At 39.9% G+C, this 17,474-nt stretch overlaps 1 protein-coding gene across 1 annotated transcript in view; it reads left to right on the top strand.

Moving 5' to 3' along the window:
- The first annotated feature begins 5,156 nt into the window (after positions 1–5,156).
- The window catches only part of ADSS1 (adenylosuccinate synthase 1), a 71,354-nt gene continuing 59,036 nt past the window's right edge, over positions 5,157–17,474 (top strand). The window contains exon 1 of the mRNA XM_074213232.1: positions 5,157–5,398. Coding sequence (XP_074069333.1) covers positions 5,207–5,398 — 192 coding nt within the window. The 5' untranslated portion in view covers positions 5,157–5,206. The remainder of the gene's footprint in view (positions 5,399–17,474) is intronic.

Consider the following 17,474-nt stretch of genomic DNA (forward strand, 5'->3'; position numbering starts at 1 on the left):
TTGCAAGGCAATGGGGTTAAGTGGCTTGCCCAAGGCCACACAGGTAATTATTAAGTGTCTGAGGCTGGATTTGAACTCAGGTACTCCTGACTCCAGGGCCAGTGCTCTATCCACTGTGCCACCTAGCTGTGTGGCCTTGGGCAAGTCACTTAACTCGGTTTGCCCTTGTATTACACTTTTAAAAGCATAAAACAAAAAAGAGCCAAAAAAATCATATCATTGGTTTTATAGGATTCGTAACATCCCAGATTTAGGAAATTATCATTGGTTATATTAAGGAGAGGGCACATGCACATGTGGGGAATCACTATCTCTAAGGAATGCTTTCATGAATTTATGGCATCCAGCTGCATCTTGAGGTCAGAGATGTGGGACAGGAGTACCAGTCTTGGAGCCACCTGGGCATAAGATAAAATGACCTGGGGGCATAGAATGGGACAAGGTCAACTTAATATGTTTCCTGGGATGGCACATAGATATCATTCAGCTTCTCAGAGACTGAACCTACATGAAGCAACAAACTTCTCTTGGCAGGCATTTTTTTCAGGTGCATTTGAGATAACATTTCCCATGATAAATTCTCTTTAATTAGCAGTGTTTATGGGATAGCTATAGATTATACACATTCAGCCTCAAAGAGGAAAATTGAGCTTTTGAACTTCTGAGTTAATATTATTAGAGACAAAAAAGAAGAATTAGACTTGTTATATGAAATAAAGAATATGGTTACAAAATAGCATCAGTTACAGTGTGGAATAACATATATAAAAATACAGAATAGAAATTACAGAATTAAATACAAAAATATCAAGCCAATATCTAGTTTTTTCAGTTCATTACAGGTCAGTTAAATCTCTGAACCAAGTTCAGAGATAAATGGTTATAACTTCAGTAGTTATAGGACAAAATCAATTACTTATAAATAGTATCAATAAGAAAATTATACAGGATAAATTTTAATCTTCTCAGCTTAATGAAAATGCAAACAGGCAGTCCCTCTTGTGACTAAGGGAATGTTTGTGATGAAGTTAATGGCTTTAGTTGGGGCTCGGGTTGGGAATTAGTTGTGAGGTCCTATGGCCCTCATTGGCTCCTGGCACCATTTCATCATTGAGTCTAGTTCTAGCCATGGCCCTGGTCACCCATCTGAAGTACTGTTATAGGGTTTGGTTGTAGGGTCACTTTTTTTTAGGGCAATTAGGGTTAAGTTACTTGTCCAGGGTCACACAATTAGTAATTGTCTGAGGTCAGATTTGAGCTCAGGTCCTCCTGATTCCAGGGCCAGGGCTCTATCCTCTGTACCACCTAGCTGCCCCTATAGCCTTCTTCCCTTTTAGAAAGGACAACATCAAGCCAAAGAATTCAGAGAAAGTCACCTGGGCTGATGAGGATGCAGAAGCTAGTTGTCATAGTGGTTAGAGATCTGGACTTGGACTTAGGAAGACCTGATTTCAAATCCTGCCTCAGGCCCTACTGACTGTAGGTAAATCTCAACCTCTCCACTTTAGTAAACTGGGACTAACCATACCAACTTTACAGGATTGTTGTGAGAATCAAATTATTTATAAAAGTACTCTGCAAACATTAGAGTGCTATATAAAGACTAGCTGTTATTTTTACTTTATTATTATTATAATATAGAATTAATTGAAAAAACTGGAGGTGTTCCTTAGGGTAAATGAATACTTGAAGTTGGGGTTGGAGACAGGAAAGAGAGAAAGGGGAAGACAGGTTGTGATCTCTTTTCAAGTATTTATAGTACTGTCCTGTAGAAGAGCAGGTTGAGTTTTATGCTGCTTGGTCCCAGAAAGTAGGACCAGGGACAGCAAGTGAAAGTTTCAGGGGATCTGGGGCGGCTAGGTGGCATAGTGGATAAAGCACCGGCCCTGGAGTCAGGAGTACCTGGGTTCAAATCCAGTCTCAGACACTTAATCATTACCTAGCTGTGTGGCCTTGGGCAAGTCACTTAACCCGGTTTGCCTTGGAAAAAACCTAAAAAAAAAAGAAAGTTTCAGGGGATCTGACAGATGCAAAATGGAGAGATTTCTAGCAATTGCATTAGTTTTAGAATTCAAAATAGAGTCCTTATCCTGGCATTCAAAGCCCTCTACCATTTGGTTCCAGCCAACCTTTACAGACATTTCACTCTACTCAACTCCATGTTCTAACTAGAGAGAACTATTCACTCTTCCCTCAACATCCTATCCCGGTGCTTTCCTAAAGACCTTTCCCCCATAGCTGGAACAAGCTCTTTGCATATCTCTCTGTCTGTTGAAATCCTTCTCTCCTTCCAAGGCCCATTTCAACCCTCAAATGCTTCAGGTCAGTTTTCCTGATCCTCCTGGTTGAAGGGTCTCTCTCTCATCCAATTTTCTTAGAGTTCTTTGTTTGGATCTCTCCTTTGCCCTTTCTACTTTTTAATTGTATATATTTGCAGATGTCATATTATCACCATTAGATATTAAAGTTTCTTGAAGGCAGAGTCTGTGCTTGTATGCATGTTCAATCTTTAGTATTTCAAATAAGGCATGGCACATATTAAGTGCTTAGTCATTATTTAATTGAATCTGATCCATTGAGTCCTCTGTAGCTTTGAATACTCTTGATTACCTTCTCACATTGCATATTTTCTCTTCCATTGGTTTCCATGATGTTGTTCTCTCTTGGTTCTTCTCCTTAATAGCTTCTCTTCAGCTTCCTTTGCTGCCTCATCATTGATCTCCAATCTATAAATCTTGAGTGTCCACCAAAGGCTCCTATTTGGGTCCTCTCCCCTTCTGTCTTTGTACTTTCTCCCTTGTGGATCTCACCAGTTTCCTGGGTTTCAATTATCATGTCCATAAAAATAACTACCAAGTTAAGTGATACCAGGGCACCAGCCCTGAAGTTATTTGTAAAAATGGAGATAATACTTCTATTATTTCTTTCATAAGACTGTTGAAAGGTAAAGTGCTTTGTTAACATTTAAATGCTATACCAATGTGAGCTATCACCATCATCATTATTCCTTGGTTTATATGATACTGCACATTCCTGATTCTCAGGTAATGTTTAACTTATTCTGAAAAAATTTTTATATATATATATGTAAGACATATATTTAAGTTTAATTCTTAAATCTTGACTGTCAATAAAGCAAGCCCTAATTTGTAGCATTTGCCAATTTCTGAGGTTATATATATATATTTCATTCTGAAAATTTAATAACTGGCTCCCCTGAACTCTTCTCTCACTTAAACCACCCAAGTACAGACCCTGCTTCAAAGTCTCTCACTTGATATATGGTAACAGCTCTCTAATTGGGTCCTAGCCTCCAATTTCATACACTCTAATTCGTATCTACTATACTATGTTTACTTTTTAAAATTTCTTTTATATTTTTTCTCTCTCATGGTTTTCCCCCTTAATTATAATTCCTCTTTCACAACATGACTAATATGGAAATATATTAAAAATGATTGTACAAGCACATGTACAACTTTACCAGATTGTTCTCTGCCATGGGGATGAGGGAAGGAAGGATAGTACAAAAATGCAATTGATGAATGCTGAAAACTTTCTTTGCATGTAATTTAGGAATGAATAATTAAAAACTGCTAAAAATAATAATCTACATGCTATTTGAATCATCTTCCTAATGTTCTGCTCTCATATCATTCCTCTATTCAAAAACCTTTTATGGCTACAAAATAAAATATAAACTCAATCACTGATGTGCAACTCCAGCCCACTCAAATTACTCCCCCTTGATGTACACTACCACTCCAGTCAAACTAGACTCTATGCAAAAGAGTATTTCTGAGCTGTAAATTCTTTTCCATCTCACTACTATTGTTCCACTGAAGCTCTTTCCTTCTTTTGAGGTCCTCTACTCAGGTGCTGTCTCTGCCGTGAGATCTTCCCTGATTCTCCCAGTTAAATCTTGTGTTATATATCTCTGTTATGTAAAAAAACTCCCTGAGGGCAAGGGCTATTTTCTTTCTTTTCTTTTCTTTCTTTCTTTCTTTCTTTCTTTCTTTCTTTCTTTCTTTTTCTCTTTCCTTCTTTTTCTTTTCTCTTTCTTTCTTTCTTTCTTTCTTTCGAAAGGCAATGGAGTTAAGGTCACATAGCTAGTTAATTATTAAGTGTCTGAGACCAGATTTGAGTCAGGTCTCCTGATCTGGGGTTGTTTTCTTTTATCCCTGTTTCGGAGTAATTAGCACTCTCTCTCTCCCTCTTGAAATGACTTGGAAATTTTGCATCTATTTTGTACTTAGTTGTCTATAATTGGGATTTCTTTTTCATCCCATCCCCACAGAGGATGGTAAGCTATGTGAGGTTAGGGCTCAGGTCTGTTTTGGTTTTGTCTTTGTATCCCCAGGGTCTAGCACAAGGCACTACCTATAAAATAGACGGTCCTCCCTGGTTGCCTATGTGGGGAGCCAGTCTTTTGTTGCAAGTAAAAGGAGGTGGAGATCAGAGGAAAAGTCAGAAATATTCAAATGAAGCCAGGGCAACGGGAAATAAAGTGCGGCCCTTTGCAGATACAGAGTTCCAAGCTGGGCCTAACTGAGGAGAGCACTTCTGTCCTCCCGATCGCCTTGTCTGCACCGGAAGTGCCCCTTCCTTGACCAGGGGGACATCCCAGGTTGATAGCATTATGGAATGTTAGAACTGGAAACAACCTCGGAGAGCACCCCGCTTTTCACAGGGGTCCGGAGAACGGATTTGCTCAAGGTCATTCATGCGGTAAAGTAACCGGCTAAATCAGCCCTCTGCGTAGGTAGCATTCGCCGAACACCACTAGCTTGGAGCGCACTCGTGGATAGTCTATTCCGACCCCTTCTACATCCTGAGGACCAGATGAGAACGGGAGAGGGCAGGGTACTTGCCCAAGGTCACCGTAGCAAAGTCGGAATTCTAGCCGAGTCCCCCTTTCCGATTCCCTGGGTTGTCCGGGAGAGGATTCCGCACTGACCCGCCATGCCCGCTGGCCACTCTCAGTGCCCCCCGCTGCCCTGCCAGTCAGTGCGCCCTGGCCTGCCAAGGGGCTCCCCCCACTCCCGCCCCGCCTGGGAGGCTACAGGCATGACGTCACCACCCCCTCCCGGAGTCCCCGGCTCCATTTAATGGTCGGGACGCTGGGACCTCCGGGCGCGGGCACAGGACCCAGGCGGCAGCCGCCGAGCGGAGCTCAGTGGGGAAGGCCAGCGGAGCCAGCGGGAAGATGTCCGGGCCCCGGGCCCCCAATGAACGGCCGACGGGCCCCGGGGGCGTGAAGCGCGGGAGGCTGCAGCAGGAGGCATCGTCCGTGGGCTCCAGGGTGACCGTGGTGCTCGGCGCCCAGTGGGGGGACGAGGGGAAAGGCAAGGTAGTGGACCTGCTGGCCACCGATGCCGACGTCATCTGCCGCTGCCAGGTGCGTGCACGCGTGAGGGCTTGAGGGGCCGAGACTTTCCCCCAAGAGACCGGGGATGGGGGCCAGCATTCCTCTCGATGGCCTCTAACTACGGGAGACCAGCTCCTCGGCTCCCACACCACTTTCCAACTCAACCCCAAAGCCTGGGATCCCGTAACTTCCCCAGGGCCTTCATCCCCCCTCCCCCAGAGACCCCCCAGAACCCCCAGCCCTACCTTGCCTCATACCCTCGGAATTCACTACCCGTACGACCCCCCTTCTCCCTCCCTAGAAGCCCCCAGCCGTGCTTGGGACCCTATCCTTCAAGAAACCCTTCTAATCTTTCCCTGGCTTTCCAAAGACCCATGAGAATGACTTCACACCCCTTCCTCAAATATCAACTACCACCTACAAAGATTACAAAGATCCCCCCATCTCTCTCTCTCTCTCTCTCTCTCTCTCTCTCTCTCTCTCTCTCACACACACACACACACACACACACACACACTTCACTCTTTTCCAGTATTCCTTCTTTCTTCTCCCCAATTCTGCTAACATCTCTATTCTATTCCCATATACCCTTCCCCCGAACACCCCCTCTTAGACTTTTAGACCTGAAAAGAGCATGCTGAGGGATGTCCCTACCCCTTTTCTTAAGGTAATTCTCAGCGGGTGGGGGAGGATGGAATTGGTGGATGCTCTGCAGAAGTGCTCCCCCAACCATGTGGCCCTGCTCCCAAATCACCTCCTCTTCCCTTGGGGGTAAAGGAGAGGGACAAGGCTGAGCTATAAATAAACAAAAGCCACACAAGCTACTCAGCTGTGGACACCAGATCCTGAGGTGGGGGGAGGTGGAGGAGAAGAGGGGGCTGGGACAGTGCCTAGTGTCAGGTATCTGCCTTCCCTTCAGCACCCACTCCATTTGGAGTCAGAGGACCTAAGTTGAATCTTGGCTCTGTTCTTTACCTGTGAGGACTTGAACAAAATTACTTAATCTCTCTCACTTCAGTTTCTACAACTGAAACAAGAAAGTTTGATTAAATAACCCTTAAGATCCAGTTCTAAAGTTATGGTTTCCTCAGTTTCCTTATCTGTAAAATGGAATAGTTCAGCAATTCAAAAAACATTTATTAAATACATCCTTGTACTAATTGGGAATAGGACAAAACTCTCCTCTCTAATTGCTTATAAACTAATAACTGTCATACAAAGGGAGTGAAATAAATAAATGATACAGTGAATGAAGCATTGATATGGAGTCAGAAAGATCTGAATTCAAATCCTGCCTACATATATTAGTGTCTTAGGATAGTGTGTAATCCTAGGGTAAGTTATTTAATTTCTCTGTTCCTTAGTTTTCTCGAGTAAAATGAGGGATTTGGACTCAAAGAAAAACCCTCTAAGGTCTCTTCTAGTTCTAAATGAATGACTCTAAGAAAAGTGCAAAGGAGTGATCAAGGCAGAGTGCTATGAGCAATCCACAAATGAAGCTATCACGCTTAGGAGTATGAGAGTAGACTTTCATAGAATTTGTGGCAGTTGAGTTGAGTGGTCCTGGAGTTGTCAATCAATAAACAGTCATTAAGCATCTACCATGGTGCTTACAACTGGAGATAGAAAGAAAAGATAGTCCCTGTCCTCAAGGAATTCATTAAATCAAGATTTAATGTAAAACAAGAGATTTCATTAAATCAATCAATGTAATTTATTAAACCTCTATGTTCTAGCTACTATGCTAGACAATAGGGATAAAATGACAAAAAATGAAACTGTCCTTGCCTGTAAGGAGTTTACATTATATAAAGGGATACATCACATAGAAATAAAAGTAAATATAAAATATATCAGGATAGGGACTGAGCTGCAATTTCACAGAGATCTTCCTGATGTGAACACTCTTACCCATAGATGGTATATGGTTTGGGACTATATACCATTATATCACTATATATTTATAGTCTAGGAGTTGCCCAAGGCACCAAGAGGTTGTGTGACCTACTCATGATCACACAATCAATAAATCCTTGGTTTCCTGGTCCCCTATAAAATAGGAAACAAGCACAAAGTGATTTGGAAGGCGGAGGCACCAACAGGGCCAGGGTAGGAGAATCTGAAAAAGGCTAATGTAAGAGATTAAATGAGTTGAGTTTTGAAGGATGTTGGAGATTCTAAAATAGCTATATTGGAACCAGATTGTGAAGGAAATGAAATGCCAAAGAAGTTTGTACTTGATCCTGGAGGCAATGGAGAGACATTGAACATTTTGGGTCAGGGGACTGATTTGTTCAGACTATGATTTACCTCTGCAATTTAAGGAGGTTGAAGAGTGGGTGAGAGAGAGAGAGAGAGAGAGACTGGGGGCAGGGAACCAATTAGGAAGGAGTGATGCAATATGGTGATGCCTTGGTCAATTGATAAGCATTTATTAAGTACCTACTGCTACCAGGCACTGCTATAAATACTAGGGATACAAAAAGAGGCAAAAGACAGTCCTTGCTCTTGAGGAGCTTACAATCTAAAGGTAATGAAGGTGGAAAGGCCTGGTTTGAATCAAGACAGAGAAGCGGGAGAGGAGAGTAGGCTAGTTTGACTGAAATATAGTATGAAGTGGAGCAGTATGAGGTAAGGTTGGCTAGACAAAACAGAGGACTTGGGATGTCAGTCTACACTTTATTTCATAGACAATGAGGAGCTGGCAGTGAGGTAGCTTAGTGGATAGAGTACTAGGTCTCAGAATTTTAAAATAATAGAATGTCAGAAATAGAAGGGGTCCTAAAATATTTAATAATATTAATAGATTGTATGTAGCATGATAAGGCTTTCAGAGAGTACTATCCATATATTATCTAATTTGATCCTCACAACAACTCTGTGAGGTGAGCACTTTTATTAGATGAAGAAACTCTGAGAGAGGAAATGATTTTCCTAGTGTCACATTGAAGCCAACACGTTTCTGGACTAACCACAGGATTCAGTCCCAGGCCTTCCTGATTCCAAGCCTGGCATGCTTTCACACACAGGAAAAAATTTGTCCAAAGTAACATCATTTAAGCTCCTATTTATTTCCTCCTATTAAGATCTCAAGTTCAGTTTGTCACCACATTCTACTCACTGGAGCAATAACAATTCACATTTCTATAGTATTCTCAGACTCACAGAGTACTTTCCCTGAAATATCACTTGTGAGGTAGATAACATATCTACTATTATCTTCATTTTAGAGATAAAGAAATTGAGACCCAGAGAAAGAAAGTGACTTGTCTAAATTTACACAACTAAGAAGAAGCAACCAGATTTGAACTCAGTTTCTTGATTTCTGTGTTATTTGAACTATATTACAGTTATCTTATATCTTCCCTTCTTCCCCATTTAGAAAACTCTTGATCAGTTCAGGAGTATCCTGTTAAACTTTCTTCCCAGCTCTTATGTGATTAATCCTTTGGCAGGAATCCACTGGACCAATATTAGAAACCATGGCTCTGGAAACAAAACTCCATTTCTGTGGCCAATGGGACTCTTTCCTTAAAGGCTAGCATACACCTACCCTGTCATATTTTTTCCATCTTTGTCATTCTAAATTCTGTACAAATGCCCCTCTGCAACCCCCATTGAGTTCCCTTCTTCCCATACTACTTGAGGGTCTTAAGTGTCTGAGGACAGATTTGAACTCAGGTACTCCTGACTCCAGGGCCAGTGTTCTATCCACTGCACCACCTAACTGCCCCTCCAAATACTCTTGATCCCACCCAATCCAGCCCATCTTCTCCAGCAGATTGCCCCCTCCATGATCTCCATTTTCTTTAAACATCAATCTCTCATTGTCTACAAGCTGTTTTCCTGCTGCCTACATACATCTCTCCTATCCTTCAAAAAACTCATCCTATCACTAACCTGTATTGTTTCTTCCTTTCATGGCTAAGCTCCTCCACTTTCCCTCCTCTCATTGTTTTCTTAACTCTTTTCAGTCTAACTTCTAACCTCCTCATCCAACTAAAATTGCTCTCTCCAAAGCCACCAAATACCATTGTTAAGCCTAATGGTCCTTTCCTAGTTCTCTTTCAGACCATCTGCAATAAACTGCTGGTTGGTCTCCCTGACTTAAATCCCCTCCCCTGTCCTGTCCATCCTTCACTTAACTGCCAAAGAGGTCTTTCTAAAGCACTAATCTAACCATGTCATTCCTCAATAAATTCTAGTGCTCCCTATAGGCACTGAGATCAAATGGAAAAACCTTTGAGGATTTTAACAATCTGATGCCTTCTTTCTTTTCCAAGTGTTTTCCACTTCATTCCCTTCTAAAATCATTCCATAATCCAGGGGCAATGGTCTCCTTGCTGTTCCTCACACTTAGCAAAGAATTCTAGACTTCATGGGGAACAGAGAATGGAATAGCAACTATTGTCCCTATTTTACAGTTGAAGAAACTGAGACAGGCAGAGATTAAAAGACTTACCCAGGATCACACAACTATTAAGAGTCTGAGGCTGGTTTTGAATTCAGATCTTCCTTACTCCAGGCCCAGATGTCTATTTTTCCTAGCTCCATTTGTATTGTCCTCCATGCCTGAAATGTTTTCTCTCCTTTCCTTTCTTGGCTTCCCTAGTTTCTGTCAAGCTTCAGTTAAAAATCCCACTTTCTTCAAGGAGCCAGAGCTCTTCTAAAGTCGTGACTCTTTGCTCCCTCCTCTCCCCAAAGTTCATCCTCCTAGGTCCTCCCTCTGAGATAACCTCCCATTTATACAAATATATTTTGTAAGTATATAGTTGTTTGAGTGTTGTCTCCCCCCATTTGAATGTGAGTACTCCAAAAGCACAGACATCCTTTCCTTGTATCCTCAGCTCTAAGCACAAAGTTCTTAATAAATGTTTATTGACTTGTTCTGTCCCTACGTCCTTGTTTCTTCTCCAAAGTCCCCATCTAAAACTGGGGGTAAAAGATAATAATAACATTTAAGTTTCACATTCTTCTTTTTCCTGCCCAGGATTTCAGAGTCATTAAAGATATTTTTAAAATAGCATGGGCTTTAAAAATTAGCCCTGGATAATCCACAAGGTACAAAATGAGAAGTGACTTTCAGAGCCAGGACTAATAAATAATTATAATAAATATGTTAACATTTACAAGAAAGACAACATAATGTCCTGTAGCAATTTCAGAAGTGCAGTACTAAGACTCTTTTAGGGCATCCTTGAGGTCAAAACTATGTTCATAACAGTTCTAAGATGTTTGAATTTCTAATATAGTAAATTTTGATAACTATAGCCTCATAAATAAAAGATAATTGCAGGGACAGCTAGGTGGCGCAGTGGATAAAGCACCGGCCCTGGAGTCAGGAATACCTGGGTTCAAATCCGGTCTCAGACACTTAATAATTACCTAGCTGTGTGGCCTTGGGCAAGCTACTTAACCCCATTTGCCTTGCAAAAAGCTAAAAAAAAAAACCCAAAATAAAAGATAATTGCAAGGAAGGGATACACAATAATTCATAAGAGGCTAAAAGAGTCCTAAAACCAAAAAATTGGAGAATTGCTTGGACTGGGCATCTTGAGTCCTAGTCTTGGTGTCTCACATCCTGCTTTGTGTGACAAAGAGCTAGTCATTTAACTTCAAAGGACCCCAGGGAACTCTCTGAAGCCATAATTTACAGCCCAGTTGTTGATCTGTGTAGAATAAGGAACTCCTCACATTGATGAAATCCCTAAACTATCAAAAAATTATTTACAATCCAAAACATTATTTACATACAAACAAGCCAAAAAATTATTTACAAAGTGCTTTTCCCATCATAATCTTATAAAGCGGGTAATACAATTTTCAGCATTCCCATTTTACAAAGGAGGAAATTGAGGCTCAGAGAGAAAAAATAATTTGCCCAAGATAAAACAATTTTATATTTGTTAAGTGCTTACTATTTTCATGGCATTACATTGTGTATTCCTTCTACCACACTCTGTTGCTAGATTGGAAAAGATAAAATTACTTTATAAACCATTCTCCTAATTCAGTGTCCATACCTATATGCATGTTCACTTGGTACATGCATAAGTAACATCTAAATAAAACCTTAATGTATCAGGTCAAATCTTGAATGCGAATTGGACTTATGTACAATAGAAGGAGAGGTGTTATAGATGAGGACAGATAGAGGCTTGTCTGGAACCATCAGAAGGCAGTTGTGAAAGCTGTAAAGTATTAATGAGAGGAGCAGACCAGTGGACTAAAGAGGACTGGGCAGCAGGTTTGGGAATTCAATCCCTGAGCCTTGCAGAAATTAGCAGGAACAGGGCCAAGTGAGTAGAATCCTACCTGGCAGCTCCTTCCTGCCTCAAATAGCTGATGGAACAGTGAGTCCAGGCAGGAACTGGTCGGCTTTCATCAGAGAGTATACATAGGAAAAGCCTTGGTCTGAGAATCAGGAGAATGGGATCTCAGTCCCAACTTTATTACTTAATTCCCATATAATCTTAGGCAAGATCCTTTCCCTTTTCTTGAGACTGAATGGGATGAATCCTGTAATTAAAATATGGCTCTGGAAAAGTATGCCTTATTCAGAAGAAATAAGATAGGCAAAAGGGAAGGCAGGGTAGTATAATATATTCACACACACATATACAAATATGTAGATATACATTTGCTATAATTTACAAACTGAGACAGAGAGAGATACTAATGTGAAGAAAACCAAGAATCAGAGGAGGGAAGTGTATGAAAATCATTTGTCTGAAAGTCAATGAAGGCAAAAACAGAAACTATTTTTTGTGGGAAATTACTACAGATCACTTAGAAGGAGTAAATAGATGAGGGTTTCTAGAAAGGCTCATATATCTGGCATAAAGGCATGATATATTAGTGACAGGATTGGGAACCAGACTTGCGATTTTATTTTTAAAAGTGAATATGAGAATGAAGGAATTTCTTCCATCGATGTAGGTCTGAAGGGTAAATGACTTGCCCAGGCATATAAAACCAATGAATGTCAAAGACAGGAATTGAAGTAAGACATTCCTGGCTATGAAGATTACACTCAACTATCTCTCTGCTCTAAAGATATCTGGAGTCTAGATATCTGGAGTTCTCTGTTTGTGTTAAAGTAGAGCAGCTAGTTTCTTGATTTGTCCTAATGATTTTAACTCTTCAAAAGATGAAGGGACCAGAGTTAGGAAATTAAATTCTAAATTCTCATCAATAAGGAAAAATTATGTTCTGGGTTTCAATAATGGGAACTTTGCTAGGGAGTATTAACTCCACCTTAGAATTTGTAATTAGGAAGAAGAAAGCCAGACATAGTCTGACATGAACCCTAAATTTTTGGAGAATCAATTTCAAAAGGTAAAAGAAAGGGTAAGATCCTATGAATAAAAATTCTACAGGGAACTCAATACAGGTGCATAAGAGCATATGGGATTTTAAGATTTTCTGGGAATTTTATATTTTATCTCATCTGATCCTCACAGCAACCCTATGAGATAGGCTATTACTCCCATTTTATAATTAAGAAAACTGAGACTCAACAAGGTTAAATGACTTGCCCAAGGTCACACAGCTAATAAGTATCAGAGGCAGGATTTGAACTCAGGTCTTCCTAGTTTTAAGTTCAGATCCCTTTCCACTGTTTTACAGAGCTACCTGAAGACATAAAGGGGGAATAAAAGATAAAATGAGAAAGAAGTAAATTGTCTTAAGAAACTGATATGAATACATAGAGAATTCGCTAACCAATTTAGATTTTTCCCTGCATAAGAGCCAGGATTGTCTTGCTTGATTGAGTTATCTCATTCCCAGTGGGAGAGGTCCTTCATTCTGCACTGGTAAACATTATCATACATATATATATATATATATATATATATATATGCATATATATATATATATATTTTCTCTTATTTTGATTTTACTACCAATTTGGATTGATGGAATCCTTTAAAGAAAAAAAACAGGAGATACAAGGAAGGGCAAGTACACATTATAAAAACATAACATATGGAAGAAACAATAAAACATTTAAAATGCATGGGATAGGTATATTGGGGAAGAAAGGTGAATCAAGGAAGGATTGACTGCCACTGTCTGGATTGCCAATTTGCGGGGTAACATAAGACATATGGGTTGGGTGGCACTGAATTGAAGTCTTTTACAACTCTGAGATTTCATGATTTCTCTCTGGACCTCATTGTATTCATATGTAAAATTATTTTGATAAAAATTATTATTATTTTCAAAGGAGTTTTGTGAGGAGTATTTGCAAACCTTAAGGCAATATAGAAAAAGGTGTCATCATCATCATCATCCTCTACAAAATGAGGTCAGACATTAGTGGGAGGATTATATTTAATTTTAAGTGGAATTCTTTAGTAAGGCCATTTTTGTATAAGGCAATAAGATAAGCCCCTCTGCACTACTAGTTCAGGTAAACCTCAAGAAACTCTTGAGGTTGCTTTCAGATAAGAGAGAGAACATGCAGGCTTTGCTGGGTAGTAATAGACAAATCAAACAGTACAAAGGATCTAGAAAGAATACAACTGAAGACTCATTGTCTAATGAAGACAGAGAATTATAGAAGAAAATCAAATCAAGGACTTTGTCTTTGCTAAAGCTCTATCAGAGAATCCATTTACTGAAGAATCACTACAGTCATTATAGAAGGAGCAAATCTAAGAAACTTGCTCTTGTTAGTACAACAGGGAAATTGCAGGTGCATGGACATATCCTTTTTCATGGTACTCTGAATTATGTGGCTTGGGTGACTCCCAGGATTGTGATAGATTCTAGCAACACTGAGTCACAAAATCTAATATTGTCTTTTGGAAAAATTGTATAGAACTCTGTGGAAGATGAAGTAGAATTTTCCTTATGGTCAAAGGGCTATAAACCCATTTTATATTTCTTTGTTAGGCTAAATTGAATACATTATATGGATTGTAGACTGAGTGCTTGCATGGGAACTTGAGGGCCCTATAGGAGAGACAAAAATAAAAATAAATCAAATACAGGCATTCCTAAGGTTTTTGTGATTGGGGTCATGAGTCAGAACAATTTAGTAGGAAACTGCCTCAAAATTGTACTAGGTCTATGATAATACAGAATCATTAAAGAAAGAACTTTAGTATAGAATATCAAAATTACACTTTTTAAAAACTGAATTTAGTCTTTCAGACTCTCAGAGGTCATGGTTCAAATGACATAAGCTATGGTGATCAGAGGCAGCCTAATCAGAGGAGGGTAACTAAAAAGCTTACTCTCAAGTAAGCATCAGTTGAAAATACTGACCATGCTTAGCCTGAAAAAGAGATTTCCATATGTGATTTTTGTTGTTGTTCAGTTGTTCAGATATATTCACCTCTTCATAATCTGATGATCCACAGTACACCAGGTCTTTCTAATCTCCACTATCTCTCGAAGTCTGTCCAACCTCATGTTTGTTGTTTCTGTGACATTATCCATCTCATTCTCTGCTGTCCCTTTCTCCTTTTGCCTTCAATTTCTAGGAAGCTTTAAAATATTTCTCTGCCAAAAGTTATCTTCAGTCTCATAAGTATAGGGGGGAAATGAAACCGAAAATAAATGAGGGAGATGGGTCAGACTACTCTAGCTGTCCTCAATTTACTTCAGGTCACTAAGGCTTACAGAATATTTCAAGCTATTGAAAGGGACAGCTGTGAATACTTGAGCCAGTGTTGGATATCTGTGAAAATCTGTAGTAAATGGGAGAGCTGCTATAAGAATGGAAATAGCCAAATATCAGGTTCTGCATTTCAAAAAAAGAATTCTAGTTTATGACCCAGACAGTCAACTTGTTTTATTCCTGGAAAAATCTCAAATCTACTACCATGCTTCCTGCTAACTATATAATTGCTACAATAGTCTCTGGCCCCTTCTTTCTCCTGATTCTCCCCTTTTCTCTATATTCTCTCCATCTTTTTTCCTTCATCCTCCCTCTACCAACTTCTTTTGTCCTCCCCCTATCCTTTCTTCTTAATTTTTTTCCTCTCTGTGTTCTGTGTTATTTCCCTTTTCTGTTTATTCCCTTTGTTTTCTCACCATTCTCCCCTTCCTTTTCTTTCTTTTTTTTTGGCAAGGCAAATGGGGTTAAGTGACTTTCCCAAGGCCACACAGCTAGGTAATTATTAAGTGTTTGAGACCGGATTTGAACCCAGGTACTCCTGACTCCAGGGCCGGGTACTTTATCCACTAAGTTGCCTAGCCACCCCCATTCTCCCCTTTTCTCTTCATTTTCTCCCTTTTTTGATCTCCATTCTTTCTGATTCTTTTCCCTCCCTCCATCCACACACCTTCAATATAATAAAGTCAGTTATCAATTCTCTGTGTGACCCTGGTCTTTTCAGAGTGACATCAACAGAAGTATAGCTGGCACAAAAAGATGTTTGTCTAATTATCCAAACCCAGATTGAAGTGATTTGGGGATTATCTGTCACTTTGTCTTTTCCCTATTTTTCCTTGCTCCACACAATGGTAGAAAAAAATAAAAACAAAAATACACATATCAAACGATGCTGAAAAGTGTTTCAGAGGGAATTATTGGTCATATTCAAACTGAATGCATGAGAATAATACAAACTCATGACTTTTAAGATGCCTTTCTACTCTTAGATTGACTTTGGCTATTCAGCCTCCTTGCAAAGAGAAGAATGAAGAAATTGTTCTTCAATGAGAAGAAGTAAAAGTTTTGGAAAATAAACCATTCAATTTTGGCACAGTTCTCATTATTATTATTATTATTATTTAATATTTATTATAATATGATTATTCATTATATAATGTATAATAGGCATAATCATATAATATGTTATAATTATTATATTTGTTAGTTAAATTTATTATTACTTAATATTTCTTTGAATTGAGCCAAAACTTGCCTAGGCAACTTTTCTCTGGTGTAAACCGACCCTCTAAGATCAAGCAGAACAGTTCAGCAATCCAATAAGATCTGCCATGGGATAACCATTCAATTACTTCAAAATAATGATTACTCCCCCCCCCAACATTCTTTCCTGCCCTCAGAAGTGGCTGAATCGGTTTTTTGGGGTCTGACTTAATTAATAGAAGTTATTCTCTTTGGGATAGGGTATGAGAATAATCCTTGCTTATCCCCTGAATTTGACAGAGCTTCCTGGCAGAGATACTTTGTCTCCAAACCCCAGCAGGGTATCTCTGTCCTTCTGAAGTTGCTGAGCCATCTCCTGTAGGATTCAGTTCACAACCCACATGGCTTTTTCCTCAGCAAAGGTTGATTGGGGCTTGACCTGTCTGGGTGATTGAGGGGAGACACTGTGACACAGCTATTTTGAGAGCCAGTATTTTCTTGATGGACAGAGTGTGTGTGTGAGGTCACCCAGGATTATAAATACAGAAGGAGAAGGTCAGGGGTCAGGTTTCCAGAGCTACTGCCACTGCTATCCTACTCAGGTGCAAATCTCAGGCCAGATTTTCTTGATCCTCTCTCAGAACAAACCTGTCTCTTGGTCAGCCTGCCCAGATTGCCCAGAAAACAGACTATGCTTTAGGGACACACATCCCCATCCCAATTCCAGCTAGAGCTAGGTGACAGAGAGCAAGGCATACAAATTGGGTTCAGGGGGTCTTCTCACAAATCATTCTCTTTGGCTTAGAGTGCTCACTCAAAGTTTCTCCAGGGAGCATCAGAATTTGTTCCCTGGGTAGGTAGGTCTGTACAAAAAAGGTAAAGGGTTCAGTCTCTATGAAAGCATTCAATGAACAACACATGAAATATAAGACAGACCTTATTTTGCCCAATATAAAAAACAAAACAAAACATTCTAACACCCCCAAGCCTAGAAACAAATAAAAAACTTTCTTTACCCTTGTGGTGAGCCATTATTATTATTATTTTAGATTTTTACAAGGCAATGGGGTTAAGTGGCTTGCCCAAGGCCACACAGCTAGGTAATTATTAAGTGTCTGAGGCCGAATTTGAACTCAGGTACTCCTGACTCCAGGGCCGGTGCTCTATCCATTATCCATTGCATCACCTAGCTGCCCCTGAGCCATTATTTCTTGACTACCCCAGGTTTGAAAGTTGTCCCTCTCTTTCATAGGGGGAAAATAGCTGGAATCCATA

Source organism: Macrotis lagotis, chromosome 1, assembly GCF_037893015.1.
Source record: "Macrotis lagotis isolate mMagLag1 chromosome 1, bilby.v1.9.chrom.fasta, whole genome shotgun sequence".
Classification (NCBI taxonomy): domain Eukaryota; kingdom Metazoa; phylum Chordata; class Mammalia; order Peramelemorphia; family Peramelidae; genus Macrotis; species Macrotis lagotis.